This window comes from Dipodomys ordii, unplaced genomic scaffold (assembly GCF_000151885.1).
Source record: "Dipodomys ordii isolate 6190 unplaced genomic scaffold, Dord_2.0 Scaffold8, whole genome shotgun sequence".
Classification (NCBI taxonomy): Eukaryota; Metazoa; Chordata; class Mammalia; order Rodentia; family Heteromyidae; genus Dipodomys; species Dipodomys ordii.
Window position 1 is genome coordinate 24,928,394 of NW_012267224.1, and position 20,138 is coordinate 24,948,531.

At 38.1% G+C, this 20,138-nt stretch overlaps 1 protein-coding gene across 4 annotated transcripts in view; it reads left to right on the forward strand.

Annotated features, from left to right (window-relative positions):
* Positions 1-15,357, forward strand: part of Dcun1d4 (DCN1, defective in cullin neddylation 1, domain containing 4) — a 65,991-nt gene extending 50,634 nt beyond the window's left edge. For 3 of the 4 annotated variants that reach the window (XM_013009109.1, XM_013009113.1, XM_013009112.1), the window contains exons 9-11: positions 9,762-9,866; positions 11,852-11,954; positions 12,061-15,357. In XM_013009109.1, the coding sequence (XP_012864563.1) occupies positions 9,762-9,866; positions 11,852-11,954; positions 12,061-12,116 (264 nt within the window). In that variant the 3' untranslated portion in view covers positions 12,117-15,357. Of the gene's footprint in view, positions 1-7,738; positions 7,894-9,761; positions 9,867-11,851; positions 11,955-12,060 lie in introns of those variants that run through there. The other variant, XM_013009111.1, reaches the window with a different exon arrangement.
* The last annotated feature ends 4,781 nt before the right edge of the window (positions 15,358-20,138 follow it).

The following is a 20,138-nucleotide window of genomic DNA, read 5'->3' on the forward strand; positions in this document are numbered from 1 at the left end:
CTCCCTCCCTCTCTTCACTCTTCCCTCACTCCCTCCTCTTTCCCTACCCCCTGCCACTCAGGCTGAGGATCAAACCTGGTGTCTTGGATATGCTGTGTGTCTTGGCATTTCATCACTGAGCTATATCCTCAGCCCTAAAGTGAATTTTTTTCTTTTTTTAATGAAAAGTTTCCTGTTGGAGATTCTTTCTTACTCTTCCTTATAGCTATCAGGAAAATGCATTTTTCCCCCCCTCAGGAGCATTTCAAGTTTTTTGTTTTTTTCCTTTTACTTGGCTTTTTAATACCTTAAATCTTTGGTTTCCAGTGTGTTTTATATGTTATCTCTATGTGGTTGTGCAATTTGCTAGGTAGGTAATTTGCTTGACTTAGTGGCATATTGGTTAACATTTAATAGTTTATTTTTCTTATAGATAGCAAATATTGGAACCTGACAATACTTGTCTTGAGATGCTAAAACTACATTTAATGTAATTAATAGTATAGTTGGTTTATATTCTTTCTTATATTTTTCCCATATTTATTTCATCATTTTTGGGTTGCTGTCAACATTTCTTTTTTCTCCTTTTCATGCCTTCTTTTTAATTGAGGTGTTTTTTTTTAATGATTGGTTTATGTCCACTACTACCTTATTGCCCTATCTGTATTTTATTATCTCTAGTAGTTATTGTAGGCCTCATGGTGTGCACTTTATAAATTTCACAATCTTTTCTCAATAATGTTGAACCATTTCAGGTATAATGTGAGAATAATATGAGAACTTTTATAACAATATATTTCCATTCTGTTTTGACATATTTTATGCTGCTGTGAACATTTTGCTTGTACTGTATCTCTCATAATACATCATTATTTTTGTTTTAAATAAGCAAATATATCTGCTGTAATTGCCCGGTATACCTCATTTCTTTGTTCTTTATTCCCCTGGTGTTAATATAGATTTTTAACTAATACTAATATTCTTTGTTCCTAAAAAACTTCCTTTAAAGTTCCTCAAAGTACAGAAGTGATGAATTCTCTAAACATTTTATTTTTGCTTCAATTGGCTAAGACACTTCTCTGGATTTTAAAAAGTCTAAGTTAATACTTTATTCTTTCAGTGATGTCTTCTCATTGTCTTCATGTATTATGTAGTTTCTGGTGATAAGTCTGGTATCATTCTTTTCCTTTTTCCTTTTTATGTTGTTTCTGACTACATTTATTCTATTTTTACTGAATTTCAGAAAGTGGATTATAATGTTCCATGATTATTATCTTTAGATAGTTATACAAAGGGGTTTCAGTTCAACATACAAATTTATGAGTACAGTGCTTCTTGATCAATGTTCCCCTTCCATCATTCTCCCCCATCTCTCCCAACTGTACCCATCCCTTCAAATTGCCTGGTTCCATTTTTACATGTTTACATTGAGTATTACCGCTTTCTCCCACCTCCTTACTCCATTCATCTGTTACCTCCCCCCCCCCCAAAAAAAAAGACAGACATTCCAGATTCCTGGTATTAGATTGTAAGTTAGTTGATTATGGTAGTGACAGCGTTTTCTGATGCTCATTTTAGTTGAGGCTTTTTGGATCTGTGACTTGGTAGTTTAAATTGGGAAATCTTTTGACTGTCACTTCTTTAAATATTTTCTATTCTCTCTCTTCTCTATTTCTTGAACCACAAGGTATTTATGTTAGATTGCTTAATATTGCCCTGTAAGCCATTGATACCGTGTTTGCCTTTTTTTCCTCTTCTCTGTTTATTTTGGGTAATTCTTTATTACTTCCAGTACTAATCTTGGTAATGTCTAATCTGTTTATCACAGCAAGGTTATTTTTCATTTCAGTACTGTATTTTTCATCTCTTGAAGTTTCATTTGAGTCTTTTTATATCTTGAGTTTCTCTCATCATGAGAATATTTTCTTGTCCCTCCCTGAACATGTTTATTTAAAACGTTTAAAAAAACCTTTTCTTTTGGTTCCATAGTGTCATTTCTGGGTGTCATTCTATTGGTTGGTTTTTCTCTTGATTATGATTCATATTTGCTTTCCTTTCTTGATGTTGCTAGATATTCTGCATTGACTGCTTTATTTTTACTTTAAAGAGTGGTGGTTTTCTTTTTTGTCTGTTTGTGTGTGTTTGTTTTTGTGGTAGTAGGTATTGAATCCAGAGCCTTGTTCATGTCAGGTAATTGTTCTGACATTGAGCTATAACCTTTGACCCTTTGCCTAGATTTCCTTTTTAATTTTTCTTTCAAGTGAATAGTTACCTTACTTATAATCAGTTTGATCCTTTGGAAGGGCTGGCCCAGAGCAGCCTTTTATTCAAACAGTGACTAAGCCTTACAAGTTAGGAAGCTCCTCTTGAGGATTCCCCTTAGTGTTCCCAGCATATTATGAGATCTTTCCGTGCTGGCCTAAATATAATCTGTCTACAACCTCATGTAGGTCCTAGGAATCTCTGTGCAGTTGTAATACAACTTTGTCCACACTCAAGTTTTTTTCTCTCACGTGTGCACAGATCAGTACTTGCCTGAAGACTTGGGCAGTGTGCTCTAGAGACCTCCAGACTTCTTAGAGTAGTAGGTCCCTTTGGCTTCTCAAAATCCAAGCTGTTTTTCTCTAACTCAGGAAAACACAAGGGTTCTGGTTGAGTTTCTCTTTCCTTTACTATGGTCTAAAATCTGCCTTCTGAGAATAAGGTGGTATCATATGGGTGCTGGGCGCCGTCCCTCAGCTCTTCAGCTCAAGGTTAGCGCTCTTATCATTTGAGCCACAGGGCCACTTTCTGGCTTTTTCTGCTTATGTGGTGCTGAGGAATCGAAACCAGGGCCTCATGCATTCAAGGCAAGCACTCTACCCACTGGGCTACCTTCCCAGCTTCCTCTCTGTTAGGAATCACAATTCTATGCTACTTATTTTGTCTAGTTTTCTAGTTGTTTTTAAGTGAAATCTGATGTTGATTAGAAGCAGAACTCAATTTTCTTTCTCCCCCCGCCACTTTATTTTTTTTACTACTAGTAAAATGAATCCTAGGTGTAATAAGCTATAATTAACACTACAGATCTTTTTAAAATCACAGCTTCAGTAAAAAATGAACTCCCTGACAATGTTAATATCCTTAATTTATATTAGAAGCAGTGTTGGGATATACCATTAAATATCCAGAATGATGATTTTGTATATTCCCTCTAAAAATAAAACTAAGATACGATACTAGAATGTGATTAAGTATCTAGAAATGACCATTTCTCCATGAAAATTAAAGTCCCCTGGGAGTGATCATTTCTTTGCTCACCTTTTGAACCTTGCCACCGAGTTAAAGTATTATTTAGTTATAGGCGTACTTGCTTTTTCTTTCCAATTTTTCTTTGACTTGCACTTATTTATAGTTTTGTAGATAATGATAGAATTGTGACACTTCAGAAACGAGGAAGGACACTTGGTCTACCCAGTGTTGTTTGTGTAGATGATGAAGCAGAGCTTTAGCACAGGGGGCATTGAAGGGCTTGAGCTCAGCCACTGGCATGCAGGCCAGCCGTCTCCACAGAGCTATGGAGCCTCCTTTAACTGTCATCATCTTTGGGGTATTGTTGGAGGATGGCAGAGGGATAAAACTTCCAAGTGCATACAGTAGTTCTTTCCTACAGTTAGAACTTTGTCTTTCTATATTCATGCATAGGGTTCATTTCTCCTCACTGGGTAAATGGTTAATGTATTACTTAAACAGATATTGTATGGAGTTCTTTAAATTAAGCAGCTATTTTCCTTGGTTGTGTTTTTATTTTAATCTGTGAATAGTGATATCAGTGCATTTGATTTTTGACCTTCCTGATAGTGGAGGCAAGCTACTACTACAGTAGCTTCATAGAGAGAAGTTGGCTTTTAGCCTTTTGGGTAAATGCAGGATTGAGTGATGTGCTGATTAACAGAGCATCAAGGGCCAGGTAAGACCATGAATTCACAATGCTGTCATTGTCCACAGCAGTTGAGCTTGTTTCTAACAGTGCAGTCCTGCCTGATATAAAAAGAGACAGATTTCACATGAGAAGTTTGCTGACTCCTAGCACTGAAGTTGAAAGAAACCCTGGTGGGATAATTGGAGAAAGGAGCATGATGAAGGCCACATGCTGGGTGGGGAAAAAGCGGCCTTCAGTGTAAGGGAGAGTGAGGCAGAGCGAGCAGAGGAGGATATGACGGGTGTTGGGGAAATAGGAGGATGTGGCTTGCTTTCTCACTCCTTCAGGACATCTTAAAGCCGAATTGGATGCCCTATAGGGGAACTCCTACTGAGACATGATCTTGTGACAAGCTAGTTTGTTACCAGATCAAGCTAGTCAGCACCTTGGTGTGTTTATTACTACTCCAATAGTAGGTACTGACTACTTTTGTTTAACCTCTATGAAGTCCCACAAACTAAAGCCAACAGCTGTTAAACTAGAAATGATTCTGAGTGGTACTCACAGGACTTGCTAAGGAAAGTTTGGCACATTTCTTGTGTTCAACAGAATTTCTCCTGTTATTTAACTGAAATCTAATATCAACATTGGATTCATTTTTCTCCACTAACCTGAGTTAATTTTAAATTACAAAGAAAAGAGACCGTAGACCTGAATGAGGGCAAGAATGGGAATAATATATGAGGCCGTCTGATTACAGGTATATTGCTCAGAACGTCTTAAGTAATTTTAACTGTAGGTTCCTCTTAAACTATTACAGAGATGCACAGAGTAGACTTTTCCCTTATTAATTTCCAAGGAGTATGGGACTATATGGTAAGAGTTGAGGATAGAAATCAGACTTCCTGGCTCACATCCTAGCTCTACCTACCATATATTGACTCTTAACCTCCTATGCCTCAGTGTCCTTATTTTACATTTTTCATGATGATAGAACTTATCCTACCAATGTTCTATTAAAGTAGTTTAAACATAAACGAAGTTTTCATAAACTTGGAAGTAGCTGTTGAGTTTTCGCTGATGTTCTCTAGATGTCTATTTCAGTGTAAATTATTTTTAGAAAGTAGTGCTCAGAGTAATAGAATCTGAGTGTAGCAAACAAAAGGGAAAGACAGTATTGATGAGTTACCTTTTAAAAAAAATTTTTTTTAAGATGGATGAGGTATTGGGAACTGAACTCAGGGCCTGCACTTGCTTGGTAGGTACTTACGATATGAACTGTAACCCGACTCTTTTTGCTTTAATTTTTGGATGATAGGCCCTTGCATTTAGGCCCAGGCCTACCTGGACTTCAATTTGCCTATTTCCACGTCTTCATAAGTGTGAGCCACCGCACCTAGCTACTTTTTGAGATGGAATCTTGCTAATTTTTATGTAACTCAGCTGGTCTCAAACTGTCTTTTTCTCAATCTTTGCCTCCCAAGTTCTGGAATTACTGATAGGGACCACCACGCTCAGTCTTTTCCTCCCTTATTTTAAAGAAGTGTAGAATTGAGCTTATCTATAAACTAATGTTGGCTCATTTCTAAGACCACACTTTTTTTAGATTGATTTTTTTCCCCAGTAAGATGGCAACCACTTGAGTTTTATTCCTTTTTGCTTTTTATTATGTACTTTTAACTATATATATACATACATATATATATATATATATTTCCTATTCGAAAATCTGATTTGCTATAACTTCAGTTTCCTAACCTGAACCCCACAGTATTAAGATTTGAATTTTTCAGAGCCTTGTGCTTTTTTACCTCAGGTAATGATGTCAAGATGAACAGCTTTTTCTCTGTGTTATGTAATCCCTCTGGTCCCAAAGGAGAATACCATGATGCACATTATAGGTCTGAAGGCCTTCTTATTTCACATACCAATTTCTAACTCAGTTTCCACTGTTCATGTTTGGAGTCATGCTTGCTGATAAATCATTTCTTGAGTTTGAACTATTCTCAGAAAGCTTTGGTATTATTTTTTCTGATGGAAGTTTTTTTTTCATTATTTTAATGTTTCCTTATAGCTGTAAGTTTCAAGCTATTAAAACTTAGTAAAAATTGGGAAAGATTATCTTGACTAGTTAGTGGTCTCAAATATACCAGATGTAGATACCTAAATATTTATAGACTTTTTGTAGCATCAGGCTTACCTGGGTATTTATCATCTATTTATTTATTTATTTATCTGTTATCATTTTAACTATTTATCATCTTACTATCATCTAACTCTTTTTTTTTTTTTTTTTGTTGGTTGTGGGGCTTGAACTCTGGGCCTGGGCACTGTCCCTCAGCTCTTCAGCTCAAGGCGAGCGCTCTACCACTTGAGCTACAGCGCCACTTCCAGTTTTCTGGTGGTTTATTGGAGATAGGAGTCTCACGGTCTCTCCTGCCTGGGCTGGCTTTGAACCGCGATCCTCAGATCTCAGCCTCCTGAGTAGCTAGGATTACAGGCGTGAGCCACCAGCGCCCGGCTATCATCTAACTCTTATTTATCATCTAACTATTTTATCTAACTAGTTTTAGTTTCTTTGCTCATTTGCCACTTGAGAGTTAAAAGAAGAGCTTACTTTTCATAATCTTACAGGAGAACTTACAGTGTGATGGTCTTTTATAAACAAAGGCACGTTTTCTTTTAATATTTAAACTCTATAATCAGTCCTTAATAAAACTTCATTTTGCTCTGCAGTCGCTGTTATCAGCACTTAGTATCATCCTATTTACTCCATATGTAGTATGTACTATAGATGTTTTTTTTGGTGGTGGTGGTGGTGGTTGTGGTGGTTGTGGGGCTTTAACTTAGCCTGAGCACTGTCCACTCAAGGCTAGTGCTCTATCACTTTGAGCCACAGCTCCACTTCTGGTTTCCTGGTGGTTAATTGGAGATAGGAATCTCAGGGACTTTCTTTCCTGCCCAGGCTGGCTTTGAACTGTGATCCTCAGATCTCAGCCCTCTGGATTACAGGTGTGAGCCATCAGCACCTGACTACTATAGAGTATTTTGAATGAGACCCTTTGGCTTGTGACTGTCCTATTAGAGGACCAATACCTTGAAACTGCTGTTTTCAATCTGCATTTAATAAAAGCCATAGTTATAAAGTCCATTTGAATATTGTGAGGGATTGGCACATCCATATCTTTTTGGTTTGTATTATTTGAAAAATGACAAGTTGTTTTTCTATTTATATTAACAGTTTATCTTTTATGAATTACATATGTATACACTTTGGTATATACAAGTGGTAGTTAAGTAGGGAGAGAAGTTTCTATTTCCTTTTCCTTTTCCCTGATGAGCCTTCTAGGGATGCCTGTCAACTTGTGGCAGTCTGTCTTAAGGCACTTTGTGCTTAGATTCTGACCTTGGGATGCAAAATCCCTTGTTCCTTGGCAGCTTATAAGCAGATGGTGACAAGATTGTTGGTGACAGTGTACTCTCAATTTCATGCAAAGAGCGTTTGGATGTCTGTGCTGTACTCCTTGTATTTGTCCATGTGACAACTTTTTATTTTAATACTCATGGCATTTAAATGCCTGATTGCATCCTGGGAGATTCATTTCACTTTTAATTGGGAATCCCTTTGCTTAGACGGCCTGTAGGACTTATTGTTGTCAGAGGACCCCTGGGAGGTCTACATTTTGATGCTGTTTGCTGTGGGCTCTCTCCTCCAAGTTGTTTCTAGAATTTTGAGCGTTTCTAGGTATGGTTATTCGTACTTAGCCACAAGTCCACCCATAGGCACTGTCGGTTGTCCGTGAGGTGCCACTGTTCAGATTGTGAGTGCGTCCATAATATCTCTCTCTTATTTGCTAGGCAGAAGATGGTGTTAGTGATTTCAAGCTGCTGGCTGCACCCTGCAGAGCAGGAGTGAGTGAGTGCTGTTCAGCTCTCCAGTCCTGTGAGTCTGATGCCTTTCCTCCATGTTTTGGCATCACTGCCAAATGCATTGAAACCCTTCGTGATCATCGGTTTGTTGGATTACTATATTGTTGCCAAGAGTCTGTCCAGGTCCTTTGTATCTTTTTTCTTTTTCTTTTTCTTTTTTTTTTTTGTCACTTTAGTGTATGTCCTTTGTGATGGAGAATAGGCATTCATGGTGAAAGAAGGCACAATATATACCAGAGCCATACTAGAAATTTGAGAGGGTAGACACTTGGCCAAGGAAAATGTTTTAGAGCACCAGTGTTGTCAGTCTAGATGCACATGCGCTTTTGTTTGACAAATGGACTTTGGGGCATCCCTGTGGGGCCACATGTGTTTCTCAACACTTCACTCGTTTTCCTTGTGGATTGTGTCATGGTATGATGTACTATTGCCTTCTGCCAATGTCATAGGCCAAAAGGTTGTTTTCCATTTGCTTGTACTGCACATCATAGATGCATAGTAGCACTGAAGCACAAGAAACCAGCAAGGCTTGGCTGGCAAAGGGCAGACAATCTTTCAGTAACCTCTGCTGTCCTCTTCTGCTTGGGAGTGAGTGCCACCTAGACATATGGCAGGCTCATGTGCCCGGCCAGGGAACAGGCTGAGAATGCTGTAGGAAGGAGGCCCCACCAGTATTCAAAAAGTGTGGAATCGAGATGTCCCCATTACCATCAGGCTTCCAACAGAAGGGTGGTGTGGCGCCATTTAACCCAGTCTGTTTGTAAATAGCTATTATGTGAGATAAGGGCAACCCATAGATAGACCTCTGTACATCTTCCTTAAGCAGCAAGTCTGTATCTTCATCTCCTTTGTTTGCTTTTGTTGAGTAGGGCCTTAATATTTGCTGTATTGTTGCAGTCTTTCTCTTTTTCAGTGTTATGGGTAGAAGTTCACTGTACACTAAAGAGTACTTACTTCATGGTTAAAGTCAGAGGTGTGTGTGCTTGTGTCTGTGGCTGACGGTGGTCATGGGCAGCATACACTACACTGGGATGGCCAAACACTTTCCCTCTCTGTAGAAAATGTCCAGTGTAGTTCACGTAGCATGTGGAGGCTAGCTTTGAATGCATAAAGTTACTTCTTATAGTCCCAGACCCCTTTATTCCTTCCCATTGAAACTGCCCACTTGTAGTTCTCTAGAGAAGAAACTTGGAATGAGAAGAAAAATGGAATGAGAAATTCAGATCACTAATTACAAATAAGTGAACTTTTCTATTCTTCAATATTTATCTCTTTCCTGCTTTCCTTTCTCTTGGTGACTAGTGAAGGGATATTGTGTTAAAGGAGCCATGTCTAAAACATGCAGCAGTTAGGGGGACCGTGTAAAAGGGCATCCTGCTTTCCATAGTAGGTGGATGGGGGAAACACACCTTCTCTGAGGGGATCTCCACAGCTTCCACCTTTATTGTGAGCTGAATTCAATTCTAGACTGTTTTGAGTATAAGAAAGCTTTTTCTATAAAACACAGAGTTGGAAAAATGAGTTTTATTAAGGAAACCTGATTTTTAGGCCTGAAAGTCAAGACCCTAAAACTCCAGTTAATGAGTTCTAGAATCAACAACTTTGATTTTAATAATTATCCTAAATATAAAAGGAAGAAGTTACTGAATTGTAAGTTTTTATTTTACTCATGAAATGATTGTAGATACTGCTATTATATAATTGACTTTGCATGAAGGTAATCATTCAATTGATCTGTATTTTTCACAAATATATATTTATACTACTGATAATAATCAAGCCTTCCATTGTGTTTGCCTACCTGCTTCCCTTAGTTCCCATTCAGAATTTTTATGGTGTATGGTAAATGAGCAGCTTACTAATTTCTTGCTGAAGTAAAATACAAAGTTGAATGATTAGATTTTCTGATGTAGAGACATCTGGCTCATGCTTGTTTTTGTTTGTTAAACAGGAAAAGGACCAGCGCAGCCTAGACATTAACACTGCCAAATGCATGTTGGGACTGTTATTAGGAAAAATCTGGCCCCTTTTTCCAGTTTTTCACCAGTTCTTAGAGGTACTAAATTGTTATTTTATCAAATGTATGCTTGCTTGCTTTAGAACTACCAAATATATTTTATTTAGCCATTTTATGTAACTTTTGCTTGTTGTACTTCTGTGCTTATAGGAATTCTGGTGCCATAATTGCTGTTAGTCAGCAGCTACCTGTTGTCTTGGAGGTCTTGGAGTGCATCTGAGTGTGTGCGTGTCATGTCACATGCATCCTCCCACGTGACAGTGCGTCAGGATAGCCACCGCTCTGCGTCTCCTCTCGTCTCCCAGCCCATTTTAGAAGCTTCACTACTCTTTAGGTCTTCTGTTCTTTGTAATAATAGAAAACTGAGGTTTCCTTGCTTTTATGGCTGCAGATGAATTCACAGTTTTAATAAGACAAGGTTAAAACCCAGCCCTCTGTCTTTGTTACTAAAACTAGTTTATAATCTATTCTTTTCTATTCTGTTCTTATCTCCAAATGATTTGGGGACTACTTACAACATGCCAGTACCATACCGTGTGAACTGACAATATCTCCTTCAGTGTAAATTGTCTTCAGATCTGTGTTAGAAACAACCTAGCACATTCTGTTGACCAAACATTTGGGCTGCTGGTTCTTGAGCTGATTTCATTAGAGGGTCCTACTGCAGGCCCTGCCGCTGTCTGATACATGTGTATGAGGACTTGGGTGTCTCACATGGTATCCTCTTGGCTGTCTTCCCTAAGTCATTTTAGAAAATGCCCTTTGCTGGCAAGGATTGGGGGATGGGGAGAGGAGGATATTGGAGCTTTGAGAAAAATCTTTTTCCCTAACTCTGAAGTCTGTTATTAAAAAGTACTTACAACATTATTACTGGAACTCCAAAGGAAAGTTATAAAAAACAGTTTTAATGTAAGAAATGTTTGTTGACATAATGGTCCATTCTCCATATAGTGTAATTTCTCTGATACTTCCGCAAGATATGCTAGAATGATTTAGAATAGAACTGGAAATGGGTTCTTGCTCAGTGAGTTTAACAAGATTTGAGCTTGAGTGTGAAGGTCCTTCAGCTGACAGAACTTCTGTAAGGAGGTGACCGCACAATTCCAGGAACATCATCAGCTGTTTCAAGACTGGTTATTTCTTTTAATTACTTAGAAAGTTAGCCTAGTAGCCTGTGCTTGCTCTTATTGCTTTTCATTTTTCTTCTTCTATCTGAAGATAACAGTAATCCTTTTACCCCAGCTTCTCTTGTGTTTATATCCTCAAAACCCTTGACTCAACTCTCTTTGCCTTTTATGTATTATATTGTTCAGTGATGTATTTTTAAATCTTAATAGTGGTGAGGATTTTTAAACGTTGGTTCTAGATTTTAGTTTCCAATCTTTGTATGGTGTACTCTACTTTAAAATATCATTAGAGTTTATTTCTTGCATAAGAATAGAACACTTCATATCTCTTCGGATTTCTTTCATGATTTGACTCAAGGCTTGAGTTACTAGTTTTGAATTTTCAGTTTTCTTCAGCAGCAAGAGCAGCCAGCAGAGAGGCCCCTGTGGCACTTACACAGATTCTCAGCAAGTGACTCTGCTGTCTGACACTCAAGCCAATAGCTGGGTAGTGAGCAGTGCTGATCATGTCAGGGTTTAACTCTTTGTTTTGTACTTACTTGTGCCAAGAATGAGACGAAATGCTTTACATAAATCACGTCAGTTGTCTCTTAATCCTTGCAGCTTTACATGAAAGCGCTCTATAGTTTACACATTTCACTTTGGAGGATATACAGTTGTGTTTCTTTGACACGCTCACCATCTTGGGTTAAGTCCCAACCTGATTTTGTAGTGAAATTGCCATCTATTCTTTGATTAGACACATTCCTCTCTTGTTCACCAATCCTCCTAGATTGATTTTAAGTGGTAAAAGTTAACCTTACATGAACTTTTCTAATTTGTTTCATATAGGAATGGAAGCCATCCTCTTTGTTCATTTTAAGTGTCAATAATTCATATTACTTTTTCCTCTGTCAGCAATCAAAATATAAAGTCATAAACAAAGACCAGTGGTGCAATGTGCTCGAGTTCAGCAGAACAATTAATCTTGACCTCAGCAACTATGATGAAGACGGAGCATGTAAGTAGTGGGTGCTGACTGGTCCATCCTTGTGCATTGTACATCTTCCTCCCTAGGGAAATGCCCTGAGCCATATTGTTTTTTTTTTCTCTCTCTCTCTCTCCAGGGCCAGTTTTGTTGGACGAGTTTGTGGAATGGTATAAAGACAAACAGATGTCCTAGGACTTTATGCATAGCAGCGAAAGAGTCACTGTTACCACAATTATGTCACCCATTAGCCATAAATTGCTGTTTGTATCAAAGCGCATGCTGCTTTTCTTGCACTGTCTCCCTTTTGCAGGGATGTTGTGGTGTTTGCTATTGAATGGGCCAGCTCTGCTTGCTGTGTAGCATTGTTCTCTTGGAAGGCTGCTTTGCAGTTTGTATTTACACTACAGATTGGTGAATTTGCCAACGTCCTCACTGTGATTATGTGTATATTGCTGTTTAAATTTTGTATATGTGTATAAAATGAAAAAGCTTCACCTAGAGATTATTTCTGCAAAAATGTATTGTAAAAATAATTTTGTGGCATATTTCTAGTCCCTTTTATCAAAGGAACCAGTTATACTTCATTTGGTCTCAAATGTAGCATTTCAGAAAACCACACAAAACAACTGTTACTGTGGGCAAACGTTGCCAGAATTAACCTTACTGCTTAAGAGGCCAACTTCTGGAAGGAGGTAGGAGTCATAACTTTTAGGTGGCCTATGCCAAATATTTGGTTTATTTGGTTTACTTGACAATATTAGTGTTTTAAAATGGTGAAAGTGATCATTATTTGATGATTTAGACATGTAACATGCCACAAATCATTTCCAACATGCAAGGTATAGGGTTTTGATTTTTAATATTAAAACTGTTGTAAGCTTGAATATAGGTACAAATGAACAAATTTAAGATGCACCTTTTTTAAAAAAATGGAATTTTAAGTTCTCATGAACTTTCTTCAGTGATTTTTTTCCCCTCCTCCTTTGCACTCTTCTAGCCTGTGTTTGTTGGCTAGTGCTTCCTGGCTCACTCCAAGTGAAATGTATTTTGCCCCCTCCCATGAAAGCCTGTTAGCTTGCTAGCAACTTACAGCTGCAGAGCACTTTTAGTTATGGCTTGAATTTTAGTTAAGTTTTCTTGGTGTCTGATTTCATAGGTTGTTTTGTTGTTTCTGGTTTTTGTTTTTGTTCTTTAAGAATAATACTCTGACAGGTGTTTTGTGTTCCATGTTTGTTTCTTTCTTCATGCTAGGCTTTTCCTGGCAGCATGTCCATTGCAGGCAGTGGACACTAAACCACCAGCATTGCGCTAACCCTGTTAGACACTAGGACCTTTCCTTGAGGGGCCTCTTGTTAGTACCTGAGTGATTTGTACAGAAAGGTGATAGCCATTATTTATATGGAGGAGGAAGTCAGAGTAAACAGCATGGTAATTTAGGCTTATATTTTGTCTCTTTTTTTTTTTTTTGCCTTGCCTTTTTTTGAGAAAATGTATTGAGATATGTTTTCACCCCGACTATCTGGTGCTATTGAACAACTAGCTCAGTCCCTAAAGTTTTGTGGAAACACACAATCTAATAATTTAGCTAAGCAAAGAGTTCATCGTGCATTTGAACAAGCAAATGCTGTAATTGTAAGATCCATGCGTGAGTATGTAGGGATTGGAAGATTTTATTGGCTGAAAGATCTTACAGATTTAATATGGCATAAATGAGTAAAGCACACAGACCGGACTACTCTTGACCACGGTTCTACAGTTTCTTTGTAGATGCTGTTCTGATTTTTCTATTTTTTCCCCAACTAAGCCACCAAAGAAAATTTTGTATGTATATACAGTATGTGTGCATATACAAAATCATGGTATGGTAGAATATACCTTCTTCCTTTTTCTACCAAGTAATAAGGTTTGGTTTGCTGTAAAATAAACCAGAAGTTAGAAGAAAAACAAAAACAAACCTCAAACTCAGTAGCAACTAAGAATACTTAACTTTTTTTGTTTATTGTCTCACTTGTAACTTACAAATTAATGCCAGTTTACAAACATAAGTATGTACATACATATAAGTATATGCATGTACTTACATAAGTCACTATCTGTACAGAACATAAAAAGTTGCTAGCAAGCCATAGTCACTGAAATTGCTGGGTAAGCAGGGCTCTAGTGCGTGCATGCGTGTATGTGAGACAGTGTCAGTCAGGCCAAAGACAGGGCTGGTCTGTGGAGAATTGATTCATTTTCAGGTGTGTACTCCAATAAAGTCGTAAGAAAAAAAAGTTTTTTAATCACACTAAAGAGAACAGTTCTTAAATTTGACCAACTACTGTTTTGCTCAAAGCAAACGTAAATCATAGATGAAATTATCTTAACAGTTATGTTAGAATGGAGAATTTTTTAAGCACTAAAGACAGTTAATCCCAAAATAAAAGAATTGTTAGCAATTGTGACAAATGGTTACATTTTATCCACAGTGAACATTTTGGTGATAGAGAAATGATGTGAAAGTATTTCGAAGGAATACTCTAGCATATTTAGAAAACTCAAAAATCTCTAAACTGCCTTGAAAAATAAACCTCTGTGACTACTGATTGCTCTTGGTTTTTCTTGATTTCACATAGTTATTTTTAAGTTAACGGGTCAGAGTAGTAATAAGACACTTTTTTTCTTAAGAAATTGTCAAGTTTCACAAAATGAAACAGTAATTGAGCACTTCTTCATGGCTAGTGTAAATAAATGAGGGTGCCTTCTTGGTTCTGTAGTACCTGAGTCTATATTCTCTCTCTTCTTTATATTTGAGTTCCCATTGCAATACCCTGTCATTATCTGTTCACTGCTGCTATAGGTCAGAAATTTCATTGTTTTTTTTGTTTTTGTTTTTGTCACAAACACTCATAGCGTTGCGTGCACATTTCTTTGAAGCATGAACTGGGAGTTACGTTTTTATAAACCTGACCAGACAAATCTAACTAGATCCTGGTTTAACAACAGAGTTCTGTTGCTTCTTGGTCTCTAGTCTAACAGTGCTTTTGAAATTTATATACAGGAAGCTTTTACAAATTAGTTTTTGCCCTTGGTTTTTATTCTTACAACTGCTAAAATACCTCTGTAAGCCTTATCCTTTATTCTTTCATATGTTGTATAATAAATGTATAGAATATCTGTAAATGAGACCAAAATGTGGGTTGCTTTTTTTCATAAAATGATTTCTATTGGGGGTTACTGTTACATGAGCAGTAGCTAGCCTGTGACTGTGAATGCTTCATGTCGTCAGTATTTGCATTACATCATACAAGTGTGCAAGTCCTGTGACTCCCAGCTTAACTACAATATTGTTATGCCACCTAACTTGAGAACAGCAAACTGTTTTTAGGTTTTAATTGAATTGATGTAAAATGATATCCCATAAATAAAGAAGTATTTGTGTTTGGTTTCAGAACTGATTTGGAAATTGTGTTTTCTTTAGCTTTCTCTTCAAAATCCATTTGCAGTGGTTTTTTAAATGTTTTATTTTTTAAACTAAACCACTGCCTGTGAGTTTGATCACAAGCACTCAAAACATTGAGCAGATCTGTAGCACTTGGTTTTGTAGACCAGACAGGCCTTGGAATCACTATCCTCTTCTTCCATCTCCCAAGGGCTGAGATGCCATGTGTGTGTGTGTGTGTGTGTGTGTGTGTGTGTGTGTATGTGTATGTGTGTGTGTGTGTGTGTGTGCCACCACACCTGGATTTTTCTCATTTTTCTACTGAAAATAATTTAAAGCTACATAAAGAAAAATGAATGTTGTAATTAACACTATGTTTTAATTTGGGCCAAAAAAAGCAGGATGAAACCAGAAATGACTAGTCTTCCAGACACCCAGAAAGAGAGAACATGGTGAGTAGTGAGTGGAAACAAAGGGAAAAACTTAACCCCTGACTGATGGGAAGGAGAGGGAGGAGACGGGTTTGGACAAGGCATTTGGGCATTCTCAGCCTGGATGTGGCCAACAACAGAAAAGAATGCTTATCCAGTAATAGGAAATAGCACAAGATGGGCTCTACTGGACAGTATTGTTAGTTCACATGGAAATGAACAGGAGCTACACATTTTCCAGCAGTGGAATTGGAATATGATAGAAGGGAGAGAATAAATCACTAGTGTCTGCCCAAGACAAAAACTCAACCGAGGTGTGTTACAGACATACATACCTATGAAGGAAGAAAATTACAGGAAGTTTACTCTAAAGGGAAAGACTGGTTTTTTCCAGACAGCATCTTTCTTGAATTGTCTGCAGTTAAAGACAGGATATACACATCATGGTTGTTGGAGCATGTAAAATCATATCAAAATCATTTGTTGAAGGCTGTCTCCAAATTCTGTGTAAAAAGTAACTTGTATTCAGAATGTTAGTACTTATTAGTCAGATTCAGAACTATCTTTGGAACTCTGAGCCAGAAAATACCACTTTGGGCACATTCAGCAGAAAACTTGTTTCCCTCTGTCTAAATGTATTCATAACATTTCTCCCCGTCACCTTAACAACCAAAACAATAAAATAAAAGAATTCCATATGTAGAAGTGCTTTGCTTAGAAATCATGCCAAACAGGCTATGCTAAGAATTGGAAACTAATAAACAAAAATTGGCAATTGTGGAGCTGAGAAGGTGGCTCAGTGGTAGAGTGCTTCCCTTGTATTCACGAGGCCCTAGGTTCGATTCCTCAGCACCACATAAGCAGAAAAAGCTGAAAGTGATGCTGTGGCTCAAGTGGTAGAGCACTAGCCTTGAGCTGAAGAGCTCAGGGACAGTGCCCAGGCCCAGAGTTTAGGCCCCAAAACCAACAACAACAACAACAAAAAGACAATTAAGTGGAAATGTTAGCACTTAAAATGTAAATCTCCTAAAGAAAATTCAAAGTTAAAAAAATTATTAAAGAAAGAAATTCCTTTGAAATTAATCTGAAGAAAATGAGTATTTTGGAATCTGGTGATAGGAAAATGAGCTCAAGAAATTTGTGTTTTGTTGTTGTTTTTCTTTCATACTTTATGGCAGTGATTGTAGTATTCTCTAGAAATTACAGGATAAATGTGTGAGGATAAAGACTTGGAATCTGTACTAATTATAGTAAACTAAAAAGTTTGGGACCAACTTCATATATTAAAAAGACTACTTCCTTATTTTTGTTCCCTTCCCTGTTTTGTTTTGTCTTTAATTCCATTTGGGGGATGCCACAGATACTTCCAGAATCAGTGAGTTAAATAATGAATGCCTTTTAAAACTACTCTGCATGAATCACTTCTTCACATCAGAGTCCATTTTCAAATGCTCTTTGTAATCACGGTGTCAATTGTAAGAAGCATTAAGTTTATAACAATGCATAGAGGAAACTGAGAAAATAGAAAATCAGACTGAACAGTGAGGAGGAATCCACTGGAATCCAGTTACAAATGTTAGACAAGAATAATACAACTCAGCTCGATCTGGAGGCTCTTTTTTGAGAGTAGGGGATTTTAGGGGTAAATCAAGAATCTACAGGTACACTCAGGGATCTTGCTTTGAGCGTTGGTACTTTGCAGACTGGATATCAAGCTAGTAATAATAAGTTTAGAGATAGTCAATAGGGTAGCTTATTGACTTTAGCTCCTTTTTAGAAGAGAAAGTGGTTTGTTGGGCCTGTGCTTTTGTACTGAACCCATTGAACACCTTCCAAGACATGGAGGAAAATGTGGTTCAGAGAATGTAATGTATATTGTTTGGCTTTTCATCCATGGTTCTTGCTTGAGCTATTTTGTTCTGTTTTAATGCTGAAAGCAACAGCCAGGTCCATGGGTGAAAGGTGAATGAGAGGAACTCGACCAGCCCGGACATTCCTTAAGCTGCTGAGGCTCTACTGGTCCCTACCTATTATGGCCTGCGTGAGCCTTCTGCTGCCTTGGGAGGCTGGAAAAAAAGGAAGTGCAACCAATTGGAGGAAGTTCACAGAATGGGTTCCCGATGCAGTCTGTGCTGGGAGGCAGCACAGAAGCCCTAAGAGCCCAGCAACTCAGCAGGCAGGGAAGCAGGACAAGGCCCTGGAGGGAGAAAACTGCTTGCCAAACACACAGCATTGAATATTATGTGCTAGGCATGATATTAAGATCTAAGAATGAGATCTGATCCACACCCCTATGCTCAGAGTCATGGAAGACCTGTAGATGATTATACCCTGTGAAGATACATTTAAGGTGTTCAAAGGTTGGTGAGGAAGAATGATGGGTGTGTGAGGATTCTCTAGAGAAGCAGAACGGGGGTGGCCACAGAGCATATATGCATTGACTTACTAGTAATTGGCGGTAGGCTGAGCAGTCTTAAGATCTGGAACCAGCAAGCTGGAGACTGGTAGAGTTGATGTGTTCCAACACAAGTGTAAATGCTTCAGAGTGGGGGTGGGGTTGGGGAGCCAGTGGTGTAAGATCCAGTCCAAAAGCCAACAGGAAGTGAAGACCTAAGAAAAACAGTTCCCTCTTACTGAATTTCAGCATTTCTCTTCTGTTGATGAGGCCCATCCTCATTAGGGAATGCAGTCTTACTCTGCCAATTCAAATGTTCTCAATCAAAAACACCTCTACAGACTCTCTCAGAATAAAAGCTGGGCATTCTGTGGCCCAATTAAGTTGACACAAAGTCGCCCATCACAAGTCCACCTTGTATACCCATGCACATCTTAAACCATCATTATACTCCAAATAAAGACAACAGCAAAGTCATGATGCTACCTAACCTGGCATAACTATCCTGTATACAACCAAAACCATATTAATTCTTCCAGAAGAAAAGGTAAAGTATTAGAAAGAAAACATGTGTAAAGGGAATGATGTATGGACTATGTAATTACTCCCAAATTTGTATATTGGGATCCTAGCCTGAAATGTGACAGTCCAAGATACAGGCCTTTGGAAGGTAATTGGGTCATAGGGTTGGGGTCTACTTGGAAGGATTAGTGCTTTTCTAAAAAGAGACCCCCAGAGCACTCTCCACCTCTTTTTGGTATGAGAAAATGCAAGAACTTGGCAATCAGGTCTCGAACAGGGTCCTTAGACACTGTGTTAGCATCAGATCTTGGAATTTCAGTCTTCACAACTGAGAGATTTCTGTAGTTTGTAAAAGCACCCAGATTATGGTATTTTCTTACAGCAGCCTTAAGTGGGTGAAACTGGCGTGCACATACAGAAACATTTGTGATAAAATGGGGGGAGGATGCTTGTGACGATTCCAGTTTTTATTAGTGTAATGGCCATGTGGTCATGTTGCTGGTATTTATAACTTCTCGTTTATTTTCTTTGCCTTTAGTAAGTACATGAGCTGACCATGATTTTTACCTGTTAGAGTGATTCAGGCCTTCATTGCTAAAGAGAATTGGCCCTTAGTAATCTTGCCTGGGTTGAGCTGTAATCATTTTCAATTGACCTTCAGCCTAGGGCATACTAAACCCCTTTTAAAGGACCTTTTGTGTTCCAGACATTCTTTTAGCTCCAATGTAAAGATGAGTACAATTTCCCATTGATCAATCCATTAGCCTACCCCACATTGTAACACACTTTTTTTTTGTCAGTTCAAATGTGTGTGGAACCTAAACTATTCAGAAGCCGTCTGAACTTGCAGGTCAGTAGAGTCATTGTTTTGTCTCTTGGTGGGAGTATTCATCCCTTTGACACCAAGATCTCTTGGTCAAGAAAGCACAGGTGGTCACCGGGACAAGAAGCAGAAATCTTGCCATTAACTTTATATATTAGATGTGTATACAGAGCATATATAGCTTTCTGGAAAATCTTGCCCTGCTACCTTTTGTGTTTTCAAAGAACCCTATTCCACAGTTTTATTGAGGTAGCTTCTTGAGGATAGCAAGGACACACAGTATGATTGCTAATTCCATGGGCCCACCACTGTACTTGTTTTGCTGTGAAATGAACACTTTGATGACAAACAGTGCTGTGCAGAGTACCATGATGTCAAAGGAGGTGTTCATTTCATAAATCCAAATGTGTTCAGTTGGCTAGAAGCGTGCTTAAGCTGCTTTTGCTGAAAAAACACTGACTACTTACTGGGGCCCACAAATTTAACTAAAATTAGGACAAAAGTCCTTTGCCCAGAGTCTCTCTTGCCCTCCCCCATCTCCACAATGACCTCCAGAAAGGACAAGGCTTATCCACGAACATTTTGTGACAGAAGATGAACTGCCTCCAAAGGAAGAGAAGAG